General features: G+C 45.2%; 1 protein-coding gene across 17 annotated transcripts in view; it reads left to right on the forward strand.

Annotated features, from left to right (window-relative positions):
- ABLIM1 (actin binding LIM protein 1) overlaps positions 1-13,906 on the forward strand; it is a 299,900-nt gene that overhangs the window by 221,382 nt on the left and 64,612 nt on the right. For 14 of the 17 annotated variants that reach the window (XM_074999086.1, XM_074999099.1, XM_074999098.1 and 11 more), the window contains exons 8-10: positions 3,901-3,959; positions 7,164-7,226; positions 11,586-11,633. In XM_074999086.1, coding sequence (XP_074855187.1) covers positions 3,901-3,959; positions 7,164-7,226; positions 11,586-11,633 — 170 coding nt within the window. The remainder of the gene's footprint in view (positions 1-3,900; positions 3,960-7,163; positions 7,227-11,585; positions 11,634-13,906) is intronic. The other 3 variants (XM_074999091.1, XM_074999092.1, XM_074999093.1) reach the window with 3 other exon arrangements.

Consider the following 13,906-nt stretch of genomic DNA (forward strand, 5'->3'; position numbering starts at 1 on the left):
ATGTTGTCCACGTGCTCCCTCTAGCCTCCTGTGGCTGCTGTTTACATTGTGTGCTGCTGGCAATTGGAATCAGTCCTGGCCAGTTGTGCTTCGGCACCAGAAAGGGACCTTTGACATAAAGGCTCCACTTGGAGCTGCCCTGACCCCTGCCTTTGAACTCGGCCTTTGCTGGGCAGGATATCCTGTGTCCATGGGTCTGGATTTAATGCACCCCAGGGTACTGAGGGAGTTGGCACAGATCATTGTGAACCTTTGGCCATTATCCTTGAAGATTCTTGGAGATCGGGGGAGATACCGGATGACTGGACGAAGGCAAACGTGGTACCCATCTTTAAAAAAGGAAAGAAGGACAATCCAGGGAAGTATAACCCCTTCAGCCTTACCTCAATCCCTGGGAAAATAATGGAGGGAATCCTCAAGGAATCCATTCTGAAGCACTTGGAAGAGGGGAACGTGATCAAAAGTAGCCAACATGGATTCACCAGGGGCAAGTCCTGCCTGACCAATCTGATTAGCTTCTATGACGAGGTAACAAGCTCTGTGGACATGGGGAAGTCAGTGGATGTGATATACCTTGACTTCAGCAAGGCTTTTGATACAGTCTCCCACAACATTCTTGTCCATAAGTTAAAGAAATATGGATTGGATCCTTGGACTATAAGATGGATAGAAAGCTGGCTTGATGGTCGGTCCCAACAGATAGTGGTCAATGGCTCAACATCTGGATGGTGGTCTGTTTCAAGCGGAGTGCCGCAAGGCTCGGTTCTGGGGCCGGTGTTATTCAACATCTTTTATTAATGACCTGGATGAGGGACTGGGTTGCACCCTCAGCAAGTTTGCAGATGACACAAAACTAGGGGGAGAGGTAGATACATTGGAGGGTAGGGAGAGAATCCAGAGGGACCTGGGTAAATTGGAGGACTGGACCAAAAGAAATCTGATGCAGTTCAATAAGGAGAAGTGTAGAGTCCTGCACCTGGGGCGGAAGAATCCCAAATATTGTTACAGGCTGGGGACCGACTGGCTCAACAGCAGTACGATGGAAAGGGACCTAGGGGTTATGGTGGATGAAAGGCTGGATATGAGTAAACAGTGTGCCCTTGTAGCCAAGAAAGCTAACGGCATATTGGGGTGCATTAGGAGGAGCATTTTGAGCAGATCTAGAGAAGTAATTATTCCTCTTTATTCGGCACTGGTGAGGCCACATCTGGAATATTGTGTCCAGTTTTGGGCCCCCCAGTACAAAAAGGATATGGATTTGCTGAAGCAGGCTCAGCGAAGGGCAACAAAAATGATTAAGGGTCTGGAGCACAAGATCTATGAGGATAGGCAGAGGGATTTGGGCTTGTTTAGTTTACAGAAGAGAAGACTTAGAGGTGATTTAATAGCAGCGTTCAACTTCCTGAAGGGGAGCTCTAAAAAGGAGGGTGAGAAACTGTTCTCCGTGGTGTCAGATGGCAGAACAAGGAGTAATGGTCAGAAGTTGAAGAGGGAGAGGTGTAGGTTAGATATTAGGAAAAACTACTTCACCAGGCGGGTGGTGAAGCACTGGAATGTGTTGCCTTGAGAGGTGGTGGATTCTCCATCCCTTGAGGTTTTTAAGTCCCGGCTGGACAAGGTCCTGGCTGGGATGACTTAGTGGGGGTTGATCCTGCTTGAAGCAGGGGGCTGGACTAGATGACCTCCTGAGGTCCCTTCCAGCCCTGTGATTCTGTGATTTTAGTGTTTCCATGTGGCTGCAGAGGAGGGAGTTGGGGAGGTTCTTTCGTGCAGGCAAACATTTGGCTCCGCTGTGGTTGGAATAGTGATCTGGCTTTGATCATGATAGGGTGTAATTGAGGTTCAGTGTCCATTAGATTTGGCCTCTACTCAGTCTGGATCATAACTGGTAGCAGCATTTCAGTCCTTGAGAGATTAAACTGTTGTGAATTGCAGGCAGAGAACAGGGGAGACCAAGGAACCACCAGTGCCTGAGGCCCTGCAATGTCAGGGAAATGATTAGTTGAGAGATGCTCAGGTGACCCTAGCAGGTGATCCATTCTCCACATTACACAGGAAAGTGAAACACTGCACCCCCATATGGTTCTTCAGTTCATGGGAGGGACCCAGGTATGGAGAAGTCTTAGCCACCATGTATGCTGCAGAGATAGCAGAACCTGAGGCTTCGGTCCCTAGGCAGCAACATATGAGAGTGGGGCTGGCCTGATGAGAAGATGAATTTAACCCACTAGCTAATAATACCCCTCTGTGACGAAGTGGGATATGTAAGTATTTCATTTCCCTGGTTAGATTGCTTGTGTTTCTTGTAGTAACCCGAGGTGGGTGCCTCAGCTTCCCTAGGCACAGCATCACCTAGCGGTGATAGGTGTTTCGGTGTGATGGCTCCCTGCACATGAGCAATGGCCCTCCAGGCTCTTAGTAACCTAGTCAACCAGCTGACACCTTTCTTCCACAGGGGACAGTACAAAGGAGGGAGGATGGGCCTGGCTGGTTTGAATTGGAACTGTAGAGTGGGGCAGTCTCCTGTGACAGGAGAGGGAGGAAAGAGGGACAGGGCTCCAGCTCGGGGACTCTCTCTGGTCTCCCTCTCCCCAGAATGGATTGTACTGGCTGCTTCTGGTTTTGGTGCTGACAAGTCTGTTCTATGCTGTGTCCCTGTCGACTAATAAAACCTTCTGGTCTCCCTGCTGAATGAGAGCCACATCTGACTGTGGATGGAGTGCAGGGCCTGGTGACCCTCCCCACTTATCACACCCTTTCTCAACAGCAGCGGAGGAGGAGTGACAACTCTGTGGAGCTGCTCCATAGCGTAAAGGAGAGGACTCTTTGCCCACTGTGGTGCTCCCCTGAGCTGGCCACTCAGGCAAAGTGCAGCAGTCAGGATTTTAGCACAGAACACGCTGTTTCTTTCCCTTAGCCCTCAGTACGTCCTGCACTCTGCGGGTGGTGAGTTGCAGGTGCGTGGTATAGGTTAGATGATGCTAACTAGGAATGTAGTACTCTGCACCTACTGAAGACAGCACCTTCCATCCAAGATGCTCCAAGACACTCACAGGTGTTCATGGTGCTGTGAGACTCCATTTATTGTGGAGGTTTTGAAGAATTCTTACCCCTTTTTGATCCCGTTTTGTTTTGGGGGGTTTGTGGGCAATTTCCATTAGGAGGAGACATTGGTAATGGAGTCAGGTATTTCTTTATGCAAGTGTTCCCAAAGCCCTGTTTCCCTGAATACAGGGCGAATACAGTTCAAAGCCTCTTTCAGCCAGCACTTTCCCAAAAATCTCTTTTTTCCCCTCAGGATCATGCACCAGGGCTCCCTGTGTCTGAGGCTTCTTTGCTTCTCTCTTTCGGCTGCTTCTCTCTTATAGACACACACACCCAAACCCCTCCACCAGTCAAGGCCCATTTCAATCCGATTTCACCCAACCCCTAAGTATAACAGTATTATTACCATCATTTTGCCAATGAGAGCAAAGACGAAGGGACTTAGTAGGACAGGACTGCTGATGGCCACATAGGAAGTCTGTACCAGAACTAGGTATAAGAGTCGCTTCTCCTTCTTCCGCCACAAAACCAGTCTCCTTCCCACACTGACAGCAGTATGTCTCTTCCAGCCACAGCATCTAATTCAAACAGATTCCAACCTTCTGCGCAGGGTTGTGCAAGAGTTGTGATTCACTAATGCATGAAAAGTATTTTGAGACCTTTGTGTGCCGCTGTAGGCCAGAGAAATCTTCATTTTAATTTTGCTTTATTTCTCGTGCTGGGATGGAATTCGTAGGTGATTTGCAGCTCATTGGGATGCAGTGAGGAATCTATCCTAACTCTTCTAATGTTCTGCTTTTGGTGAGTGACCTCAAGTCCTCTGACTTACTCTGAGTAATGCGTTATTTTTTTCAGGTTCCACTGTATGGCATCCCGACTGTAAGCAGTCCACTAAGGCAGACGAGAAGCTACGGGTAAGATAAACGAGCGGGGAGGGATATGCTCAGCTCAGTTACAGTCCAGGTAATTTGCGCACACAGTAACTGATCTTCCTCCTTTTATAGAGGGTGATTCCCCATTGCTTTTACTGCCTTGCCATGACAATCCTGGCACCAACTACAATGTTATCACTCCAGACAGGCTGCTGCCCTACCTTTGTTTGCCGTCTCAATCCATTTGTTGTAATATATTACTCCAAAGGGCATGCTGTCTCCACAGTGCTCCTGAGTGAGTGTTCACCTTACAGTCTGGTTCCTGAGAGGGAAAAAATCTCAAGGGACAAATGCACCAATGGATGTTCTTAATTATGCCAAGTCCTGACATCTCTGTACCATGTTTGTCAGCTGTGCTGTGTTCTGTGGAGCCATTTGCAGCATTACACAGCATGGACTGATTTTCCTTCACCATCCACAGGGGTGGGGAATGCTTTTCAGGTTGGGGGCTACCGACCTGTAGACACATCAGTTGGAGGCCACATAAGTGAGAAGCAAAAAAACCCCAAAATAACAACAACAACAAAAAAACCCAAAAAAACTCACACCTCACTGATTTGGTCCCTGACTGTATGAGGGCTGTGGGGTCTGGGAGGGAGGGTGCAAGTGTGGCCTGGGGGTTGGTGATCTGGTATGGAGTGGGGTGCAGGAACAGGCTGTGGGTGGGGGATCTGGGCAAGAGGGGGAACTAGGAGAGGGCGGGAGCTAGGGTGTGGGTTGTGGAAGTGGGGGGTGAGGGTAGGGGTGAGGGGGTGTGTCCAGGAGAGAGGTTGTGCGGTCTGAGCAGGAGGGGTGTAGGGCTTGGGGTGCTGGGTCTGGAAGAGAGAGGTTGGGGTGGTGGTGAGGGTTCTGGGAGGGAGGGTGCAAGAAGGAGGTGGGAGTGGAGGTCTGGATGGGATGGATGCACAATCAGTCTGGGGGTGCAGGGTCTGGGCAACAGGGCACACTTTGCAGCACACCTGGATTCACATGCCTGCATCCCTCCACTGCTCTGATTGGTTGGAATTCAGGCCAATCAAAGCTGTGGTAGGAAGCCATCCCCAACTGGGGGAACAGCAGCAGCAAGCTCATCCTGCCTCACAAGCCCTGGCAGAGCCCAGGGTTTGCACCCAGACAGTGTCTTGCCTGATCTGGATGTGGCGCTCAAGGGTCTTCTCTCTCTACCTCACCACAAGCTGGATTCTATGGAGGGGAGCCCCGAGTGGTGGGGTCCAGCTGCAGACAAGCCATGGTCTGGAGCCGGACCTCAGGCTGAGAGTTCCCCACCCCTGCACTATAGCATGGCCTCGTGGCTAGAGTATTGGGCTGAAACTCACTCCCGTTTTATTCCTGGCTCTGGCCTATTGAGTGACCTTGGGAAACTCACGGCTCTGCTCCATGCCTCAGTTTAAACTGTAAAACTGATGGATTGATCATTGCAGATTCCGGCCATTTGGCTGCAGATGTCTATAGAAATGACTTTTCAGTTTCAGAGAGCCTGGGGTGGTCCGAAGAGCTTGACATTTTCCGAAGAGCTTGACATTTTTTTCTCACAATGTGTTGTGAAATATCATCACCGTTTTCCTCTCTGTAGGGAGGGGGGACTGATCCCGCTTGGGAAATCTTGGCTACCACTAAGCATGGTGGATATTCTGTCAGGCCAGTGGCATCCACCACACTGAATTGTGTCATTTGTACAGATGCTGCCGTCTGGGATTAGCATGTTACAGTATCAGCAGATGATACCTATTCCATGGTGCTGTGACATTAGTGTGAGTGTCACTGCTTTCAGGAGTAATGTTAAAGAAGGGAAGGTTGCTTTAGATGGGGTATCTTAATGCCTCCTCATCTATAATTGGAAGATGAAGGCATGCCCTTATGTGGAAAGTGCTCTAAACCAGCCAGCCAGTCCCTGATTAAAGAGCAGTGGATTGGTGAACTGCTGGGTGGAATCTGCTGCCGACTGTCAGGCTTTTATGCTAATTTCCGGCTTGTTGCTCATTCTGCTGTGTGCGCTCTGGCAGTGACTGGAAATCAGACTGCTTGTAGTTATTGGTGTGTGGCTGGTATGAAATATGTTCCCTTTTCAGTGATCTTGTGGATTTTTAATTATATCAAAGCACTGCTGACTACATCACTGTCATTACAAATATGCTCCAAGATGAACCTTTAAACCTCCTGGATTATTTTCAGCCTTAGCAAAACTGCAGATGTTCCTTCCAAATATCTTTACTTTTCCTTTGTAAATCCAAGTCCGCAAGTACTTTTCACTCAGATAATCTTAATTGAAATCAGTTAAGTTAACAGAGACCTTCACACCTGTGCAAGGCAAGAGCGCTGCTGTGAAATGGCAGGGGCATTACTGGTGATCTCATAGTATTGGGCAGGCCCAGATTTTCTGGTGGCAACGTGTACTCTTCGCACTGCTGAATTTCCTTTCCCTTTAAAACCAAGCAAAATTATTGTTGAAATGGCTTCAGAAGTCCTCGGGAGGCTGTGTTTATACGTCCGTAGCTGAACTGGAATACAAGTTACAGTAATCAGAGCTTTCACTGACTCTAAGGTGGAGTTCATTTAAAAAAAATGTTGCTTAAAAACTTTTCCTCGTTAGATTTCTGTTTGGAGAGTTATAAAGCCAAACCAAACAGGAAATAAAGCAACTGTAAAAAAAATTCTTGGCACTGACATACAGTTGTCTGCCAGTTGGTGATTCTGCAGCTAACCATGTGCGACACTGGACTGCAAACTGTGTGGAGTGTAATGTCAACTTAGGAAAGTAGGTGTTAGTGATGTTGTTGCAAAAGATCTTGAACTCTTGGGCTACATCTACATTTGCCTCCTTCTTCGAAGGGGTCATGGTAATCAGCGTGATGGGAGATTACTGATAAAGTGCTGCAGTGAATATCCAGGACTTCATTAGGCAAATTCTCCCCCGTGGCAACTTCAAAGTGTCAACCATCAGAGTGCCCACAGCTACATGACATGCCAGCACTTTGAAGTTTGACACTTCTAAGTTGCCTCAGCGGAGAATTAGCCTAATGAAGTGCTGCATATCCATCGCAGCACTTCATTATAAATCTCCCATCACCCTGATCACCATGCCCCCTTCGAAGTTGGGGGAAGTGCAGCCATAGCCTTGGTGTGCTATTCTGTATCCAGGAGAAATATTGTTTTTCATTCTTTTTTTTATTTTATATTTCATGGCAGCATTCCTCGTCTGATTTCTTTTATCCAAAGAGTCTGGTTCTGCGCAGACCACGCTCTACTGAGGTTTGCTGTTGTGTTTTCATGCTGCTGTTGTTAGCAGCCTACTTTGTTGAGAAGAGTTCCTTACTCTGCATTAGTGACTGCTGCTGCTTATCTTACACAGCTTTCCATGTTGTCTCTCACCCCTTGGAGCACAATCTTTGCCTTTTGCATTACAAAATGAATCTTGTTTGCTATTTCATACTTTGGCTTAATTTGTTTGTTTAATGTTATGGTTCAGATTTTTTTAAAGCACCCAAAAATAGCTTTCTGCTCTTTGTCACTTTGTGTTGTTACTCACTGGGTTATAGAAGGTAGTTGTTCTGGAATAGAAAATTAGAAATGAAAACATTGCATTAAAGATCGGATCATATGAAAACTATTGTGATTTTACATATCTGGTTTGGAAAAAAGGGGAAAATTTTCATAAACAATGTTTGATTTTTTTCATGAAAAAATTCTTTCAAATATCCAATTCTAAGAGGAGTGTTGATCACCATCAACTCAATATTTTAACTGAGCAAAGCTGGTTAATAAGTGTTGTAAAGTTTCTGTTTGTGAATGGGTTTGAAGCATGGGCTGGCTTGTGTGCTGCTCATTAGTTCTTACCATCATACAGGCAGAGACTTGACCTGTGGCTTATCTAGGTTGGAATTATGGAGTTACCCTTTAGTGCCCAGCTGCATTTCTTCCTGCAGACTTCTGAGTCCAGCCAGTACAGGGTGTTTTGATATGTTCCTGAAACATAGTTTTCTAGGTCTGAATCCCATTGAAGTCAATGGAAAAAGTCCCATTGTCTTCAGCAAGAATTGGCTCAAGCCCATATCAGATTTCCTCTGCGTGCTGCATTCCTGATTAATTCTGGGAATTACAAGTCCTGAACCACTGCTAAACATGGACCTTCCTGCATGGTCATAAATAGAGAATCCCAACAATCAAGCCTATTTGCTGACAGGTGCTGTAAAGATGTAGGTGATTACCGGTCAAATGCTTCCCTCAGATTTGTACATACATCCGTCCAATCTCAGTCAAAATCTGGCCTGATTTGCACAATGATTGTCCAGGATGCGATTCAAGGAGGAATGTGGATCAGTGCTCCTCTCCATATGCCAGATACAAAAATAGTTGCTGTGTATGGACCTATTCTCTACATCTTCCTCAAAAAAGTCAAATATCCAGGAGGTAAGAATGTGCTTCTCAACTTTTTGGCCTGTGGCCCACCTTGCTCAGTGCACACCTTTCTGCAGACCATCAGCCAACCACCCATGATGACAAAATGCATTTGCTTATCTCTAAATACCTTAAATTCAAAATCATTCATATTAGGCTGCAGGAGCATAAAAGCATAAATACACAGCTATATCATAAGAGGGCATATATTTAGATCTTATTGCATGTATCATGTTTGTTTACCAAACTTTGTTTTAAGTAAAGTAAAATATTTAATTTATGTTCAAAACAAAAGAGTTCAACATTGTTTTTATTTAAGCCAGGGGTCAGGACATTTTTTTGGGCTGGGGTCAGTGACCCGCAGAAAAATCAGTCTGTAGGCCACACAAAGGTGAGAAGGTAGAGCAAGCAAAAAACTCCACCAGTTCTTATAGATGTGGCCCCCAATTGTGACACCTCACTCCCCTTGCACTTCAGCCCCAGGGGGTAAAGGGGAGGGGGGAGCGAAGTTCAGGGCTTCCCACAAGCTAGATTAACTCTTTTGCGGTCCCAGGGCTTTGCGCCCACGGCTCACCTTCAAGGCGATCACAGGCCGCTAGTGGTGCATGGACCACATTTTGAGAAACACTGAGATAAGGGGATAAAAATCTTCCCATCCACCATTATCTTGTCTGACTTCTGGAGTGGAATGCAGGGTTTGGCCTTTAACGATCACACCAGGAGCTGTGTGTTAAAAGGAACATAGTGCTAATAACGAGTGTGCCTCTATAGTTTAGATCATGTCGTTGGTTCAGATAAGCACTTACAGGTTTGAATTCTTATTCCAAGATAACACAGAGCTCTCCAGTCTTCAGATCAGGGCAGGAGATCTCTTGGGACAAGGCATCCTTGAAAGATTGCCTGTATTCCTTAGAGCTCAGCTTCAAGAAAGAGTCTTCTGGTATTTTAGGTCTAATGGTTCTACAACCAGCACAGTTTGGGTGTGGTTCTAGCAACAGTCAAAGGCTCCAGAGAGGCTGCAGGCTATAATATTTTTTCAGATGTGATTTAATCATCCCTTCTTGCCACGTATCTCCCTTTTAGTGCAGAGTGAGCCAATTCCTGATGCTCATTTTGTAAATACAGCCTCGTTTTCTCAAAACCTTAGTTGGTTCAGTCTCATTACAGTGTGTGAATAATTGAATCAAGTATACCACAGTGCAATGGGCTGTCTCTGGGGCTTGGAGCAAAACAGGGAGTTGGTAAGGTAAATGCTCAAGAAAATCTACAGTTTTGGACTCAGTTGTTGGAGAAAAAACAATCTGTGGTTTATCTAAGAATAAGTCACTCATGAGAAATAGGTCTTTCTGGAGTTCACTCCTTTCCCAGGAACTTGCCAATGGATGTGTTCCCCTCTTGGTCTGTAACAGTTCCAGGGCTAATGACAGTGACCTATTACTGCTCTGACAACCTCAGAAAACATTCATACTCAGTCTGATCCTGCAGCTCCCACTCACATGCATAGTCCTGATAAAGCAAAAGAACTTCTTCTTACATGCACTTATAAGGTGTGCAAGCTCATGGTGAGCCAAAAAAAGCATGATATGTGCTCCACAGTGCTTCTGATGCAAACAGAAACTCATGTCAATCACTCCACATGTCAGATTGATGCAGTGATATCATCATAATCACTTCTCTATCATAGTAATGGGTATTATAGAAAAGTAAAATAGATATTTGCAGCAGATGCCATTTAGTCACAAGTCTTTTATCCAAGCATTTATCTGTAGGCTTCAGACCTACATAGAAAGGTGCTGACTGATAGGAAAATGTACTAAGTTACCCCACAACAAACTGGCTTATGGAAGAGAAATTCATCATAAATTACACACAGGCAGTAGTCTTCAAAAACCACATTTATAATCTCTTCAGAAAATTCTGTCTGTTAACATTCTTCAGGAAGATAAAATTGTAGTAATAGAGTGTAAGAACATTTACAAAATCCTGACCTTGCTGAAGTCCATGAGAGTCTGGGACCAAAGGCTACAGATATACTAGAAGGATCTGTCAACAGATGTTTCTGTCAGAAAAGATTTTCCGACAAAATTCCTGTCAACAGGTTGCGGCCATGTACAAAAGCAGATCGAAAGGGCAATCTGCTCTGTTGACAGAAAGTGGCCAGATGGCCTGGCTGCTTTCTCAACAGAACGGCCAACTGGAAGCTCAGCCAACAGGGCTGCTTGGTGAACCGGAAGCCCTGTCTGTTGACAGAAGGCTCCCTGTGTGTGTATGTGGCTTTTTTGTCAACAGAAACCCTCAACAAAGCCCTTATGCGTCATCATAGAGAGACAGAACTTGGTCAGCGGAAGTGCTGAGTTTTGTCAACAGACTGTCAACAAAACACATTTTGTGTGTGGACACTCCATGAGTTTTGTCGACAAAACTCTAGTGTAGATGTAGCTCAAGATTTCACCCTCAACTTAACACAGCTGTTGGAAGAATGCCTTCATTTGCATGAATGGTTTTTATGGCATACTTTACATTTGGCATTGACTAGCACACAAGGACTTGTCCTGAAAGTAATCTGCTTCACTGCACAAATGGAAATAAGTTGCTGTGAGCACATGCATGTGTGTGGGTTTTTTTTCTTTAAATTAAACCAAACCTGGTAATAAGTCTGGTCATTGCCTACCTGATGAATATGCAGTATAGATTTTTAGGAGAGGAAATAATTAGTCTCCCCATATGAATGCTTCTGGAAAGAGATACTTGCACCCATGATTAATTAGCAAAATAATGGACATGCATAATGAATGCTCTAGAATTTTGTTTTTTGGTGGGTCACATACTCCTCTATTTATAATAATTATGATGCACTATGAGTCTGATCCAAAGCCCGCTCAGGTTAATACGAGTTTTTCCGGTAACTTCATTGGGTTTTGGATCCACACCCTGTGTAACTTATTTCCCCTGAAAAACTATTCAATCAATGAGACAAATGATCAGAGTTGTCTGTGATAAACTGGGAGAATTATAGGTTACTTCTGTAGCAAAATCCTGTTCAGCGAGTAGAAGTGGTTTCAAAAAAGCTCATTTCTGATGCGGGTTTGTAATATACATCTTCGCCACACTTAAGCTAGACTCTGTAGTTAAGGAGCCTTTATTTTAATTATATTAGCAATGTTATTGTTAAGTGACTATACGTAGAATGAAAAATTATCCCTTCTTCTGCAGCTGCTACCACCGCCTTGCATAATGAACTCAATCAAAAAACTAAGGCAGGTACTGTAAACAACACTGGCAGTGTGTTTTGTAATGCAGTAGTGCATCCATTTCTCCAGATGTTCGTGGGCTCTCTTCTGATATGCCTTGCTTGCCCCCTATATTGTTCTATGGAGCATGACTCTGAACATCTGTAGCATAGACAGTGCAGCCATCACATTATGGCATTTGGTGATGTGGATGGCTCTAGTATTTTGTTTAGTTTTTTTCATTTAAATAACTTACCTGTTTCAGTGATATGCAGTGCATGATGACATAAAGACTAAGGTAAAACAAGATGAAACAGGCTAAGTAATATGAACTAACATTAAATAACAAGTTAGGGCTTACATGTATATGACAGAGGATAATCTGGAACTGAAATACAAAATGGCCCCGACAGAATCATCATAAAAATAGCATGACTGACCTTTTCCATTGAAAACAAATACATGAAGATAGGAAAAAGAAATAAAAATCAGAAATTGCTAAAGAGGAAGAAAGCACAATATGAAGAAGTAGTGCTGACGCGTTCCTTGAGATGTGATTCCATCATTTAGCTCCATGGATGCTGTGCATGATTTTCTCTTCATTCTTAATATGAAATCGGAGATTTCCTGTAGCCAGCAGAGGTCTCAAATTACTGGGGAGTTTGGGGGAAGGGTGGAGAGAAAAGAGAGGAGATGTAGAGACGGAGGTGTGTCTTACTCAGAAGGGTAAAGAGAGCACACTGAAAATAGCTGGAAGAGGAGTTTAATGGATGTATTGAATGGTTCATTCCTTAGTACTGCTGTGAATGGGGAGGCCGCTCCTAGGGGTGCCCCTAATCAAATTCTGTAGGGACAAATGTGGTATTAATGTGCCAGAGCTGCTCAGAAAATGAGTGTAAATGGTCAAAGTAGCCGAACTTGCACCCATCTGGCCATCAAAGGGTGTGGAGAACAAGAGTAACATACATTCTGAGACAGCAACGAAGGGTCCTGTGGCACCTTACAGACTAACAGAAAAGTTTTGAGCATGAGCTTTCGTGAGCACAGACTCATTTCATCAGATGCTGGTTGGACCAGCATCTGATGAAGTGAGTCTGTGCTCACGAAAGCTCATGCTCAAAACTTTTCTGTTAGTCTGTAAGGTGCCACAGGACCCTTCGTTGCCGTTACAGATCCGGACTAACACAGCTACCCCTCCGATACTTGACACATTCTGAGAAGTCAGACTGGGATTTTAGAACAGACGCAGGCAAGATACAGCCCACAGGCAGAATCTGGCCTGGGAAGCCTTTCAGTCTAGCCTGCAGCCAGCCCTACAGCTATGGAGCTGGGAGAGCTTTAGGAGTTCCCCCTGCCCTCAGCAAAATCTCTCAGCTTGTATTGGCCAGAAACGAGCCAGCGGAAACTGAGAAATGTCGTTGGGGGTGGGGGCAGTACAGCATAGTTTCTCAGCTCTCACTGGCTGGTCTGCCGCCAATAGGAACTGAGAGGTACGCTTGCTCCTGCACCTTTACCCAGGCTAGAATCCTCTCTTGCACCCTGATCCTCTGCCCCAAGTCACCACCCAAACCCTCTGGACCCTCCCTCCCCACACCCCAGGTCACAACTCCTCCTCAGACCCTGCACCCACTCCCACATCCCTCGCCCCGGTCTGAATTGTCTCCTGCATCTCCATACCCCCTCCCAGCTCCTGGATTAGTGTTCTCTCTAATCTTTTTCATCCTTGGGCAGAATAAATTTTATCATGTGCACCAAGGTTTGTGTGGATGTGCACGCCCAATAGAAACACATGCTGCTGGCTGTGGGCAGCTGTGGGGGCTCTCTAAAGAGTTGGGTGGCTCCTATCTATCTATCTATCTATCAGATATCGCTATCTCTATAAAGGTATAATAGATATCAATATCTCTGTATAGAGAAATATATAGATATATAAAAATAAACATATGATATGTGGCTCTTCACACTCCACCCACTGCTATTTTGGCTGTTCATCTCTAAGTGGTTGGCCACCCCAGCATAGGCCTAATAAGAAAGCAGCATGTATGTATTTGACTGTGGAGTGGCTGTAAAAGGTATGAAGCCTGAAAAGTCCAGAGAATGCATGGGAAATGTCCTAGACAGTATAAGAAATGTTTAGGAAACAGTTGGAGTCTGGAAAGACAGCTGTGAAATTTATCTTGTATAACTCTACACAGGAAAAAAGGGCAAGAAAGGCCGCTGCAATGAAGTAAGGAAGTAGGGGGTACTTAAAACAATGGGGAAAAAATCTGTCTCTTAGAAGGAGTGTTATCAAATTGAGCAAAG

This window comes from Carettochelys insculpta, chromosome 7 (genome assembly GCF_033958435.1).
Source record: "Carettochelys insculpta isolate YL-2023 chromosome 7, ASM3395843v1, whole genome shotgun sequence".
In the NCBI taxonomy this organism is placed as follows: domain Eukaryota; kingdom Metazoa; phylum Chordata; order Testudines; family Carettochelyidae; genus Carettochelys; species Carettochelys insculpta.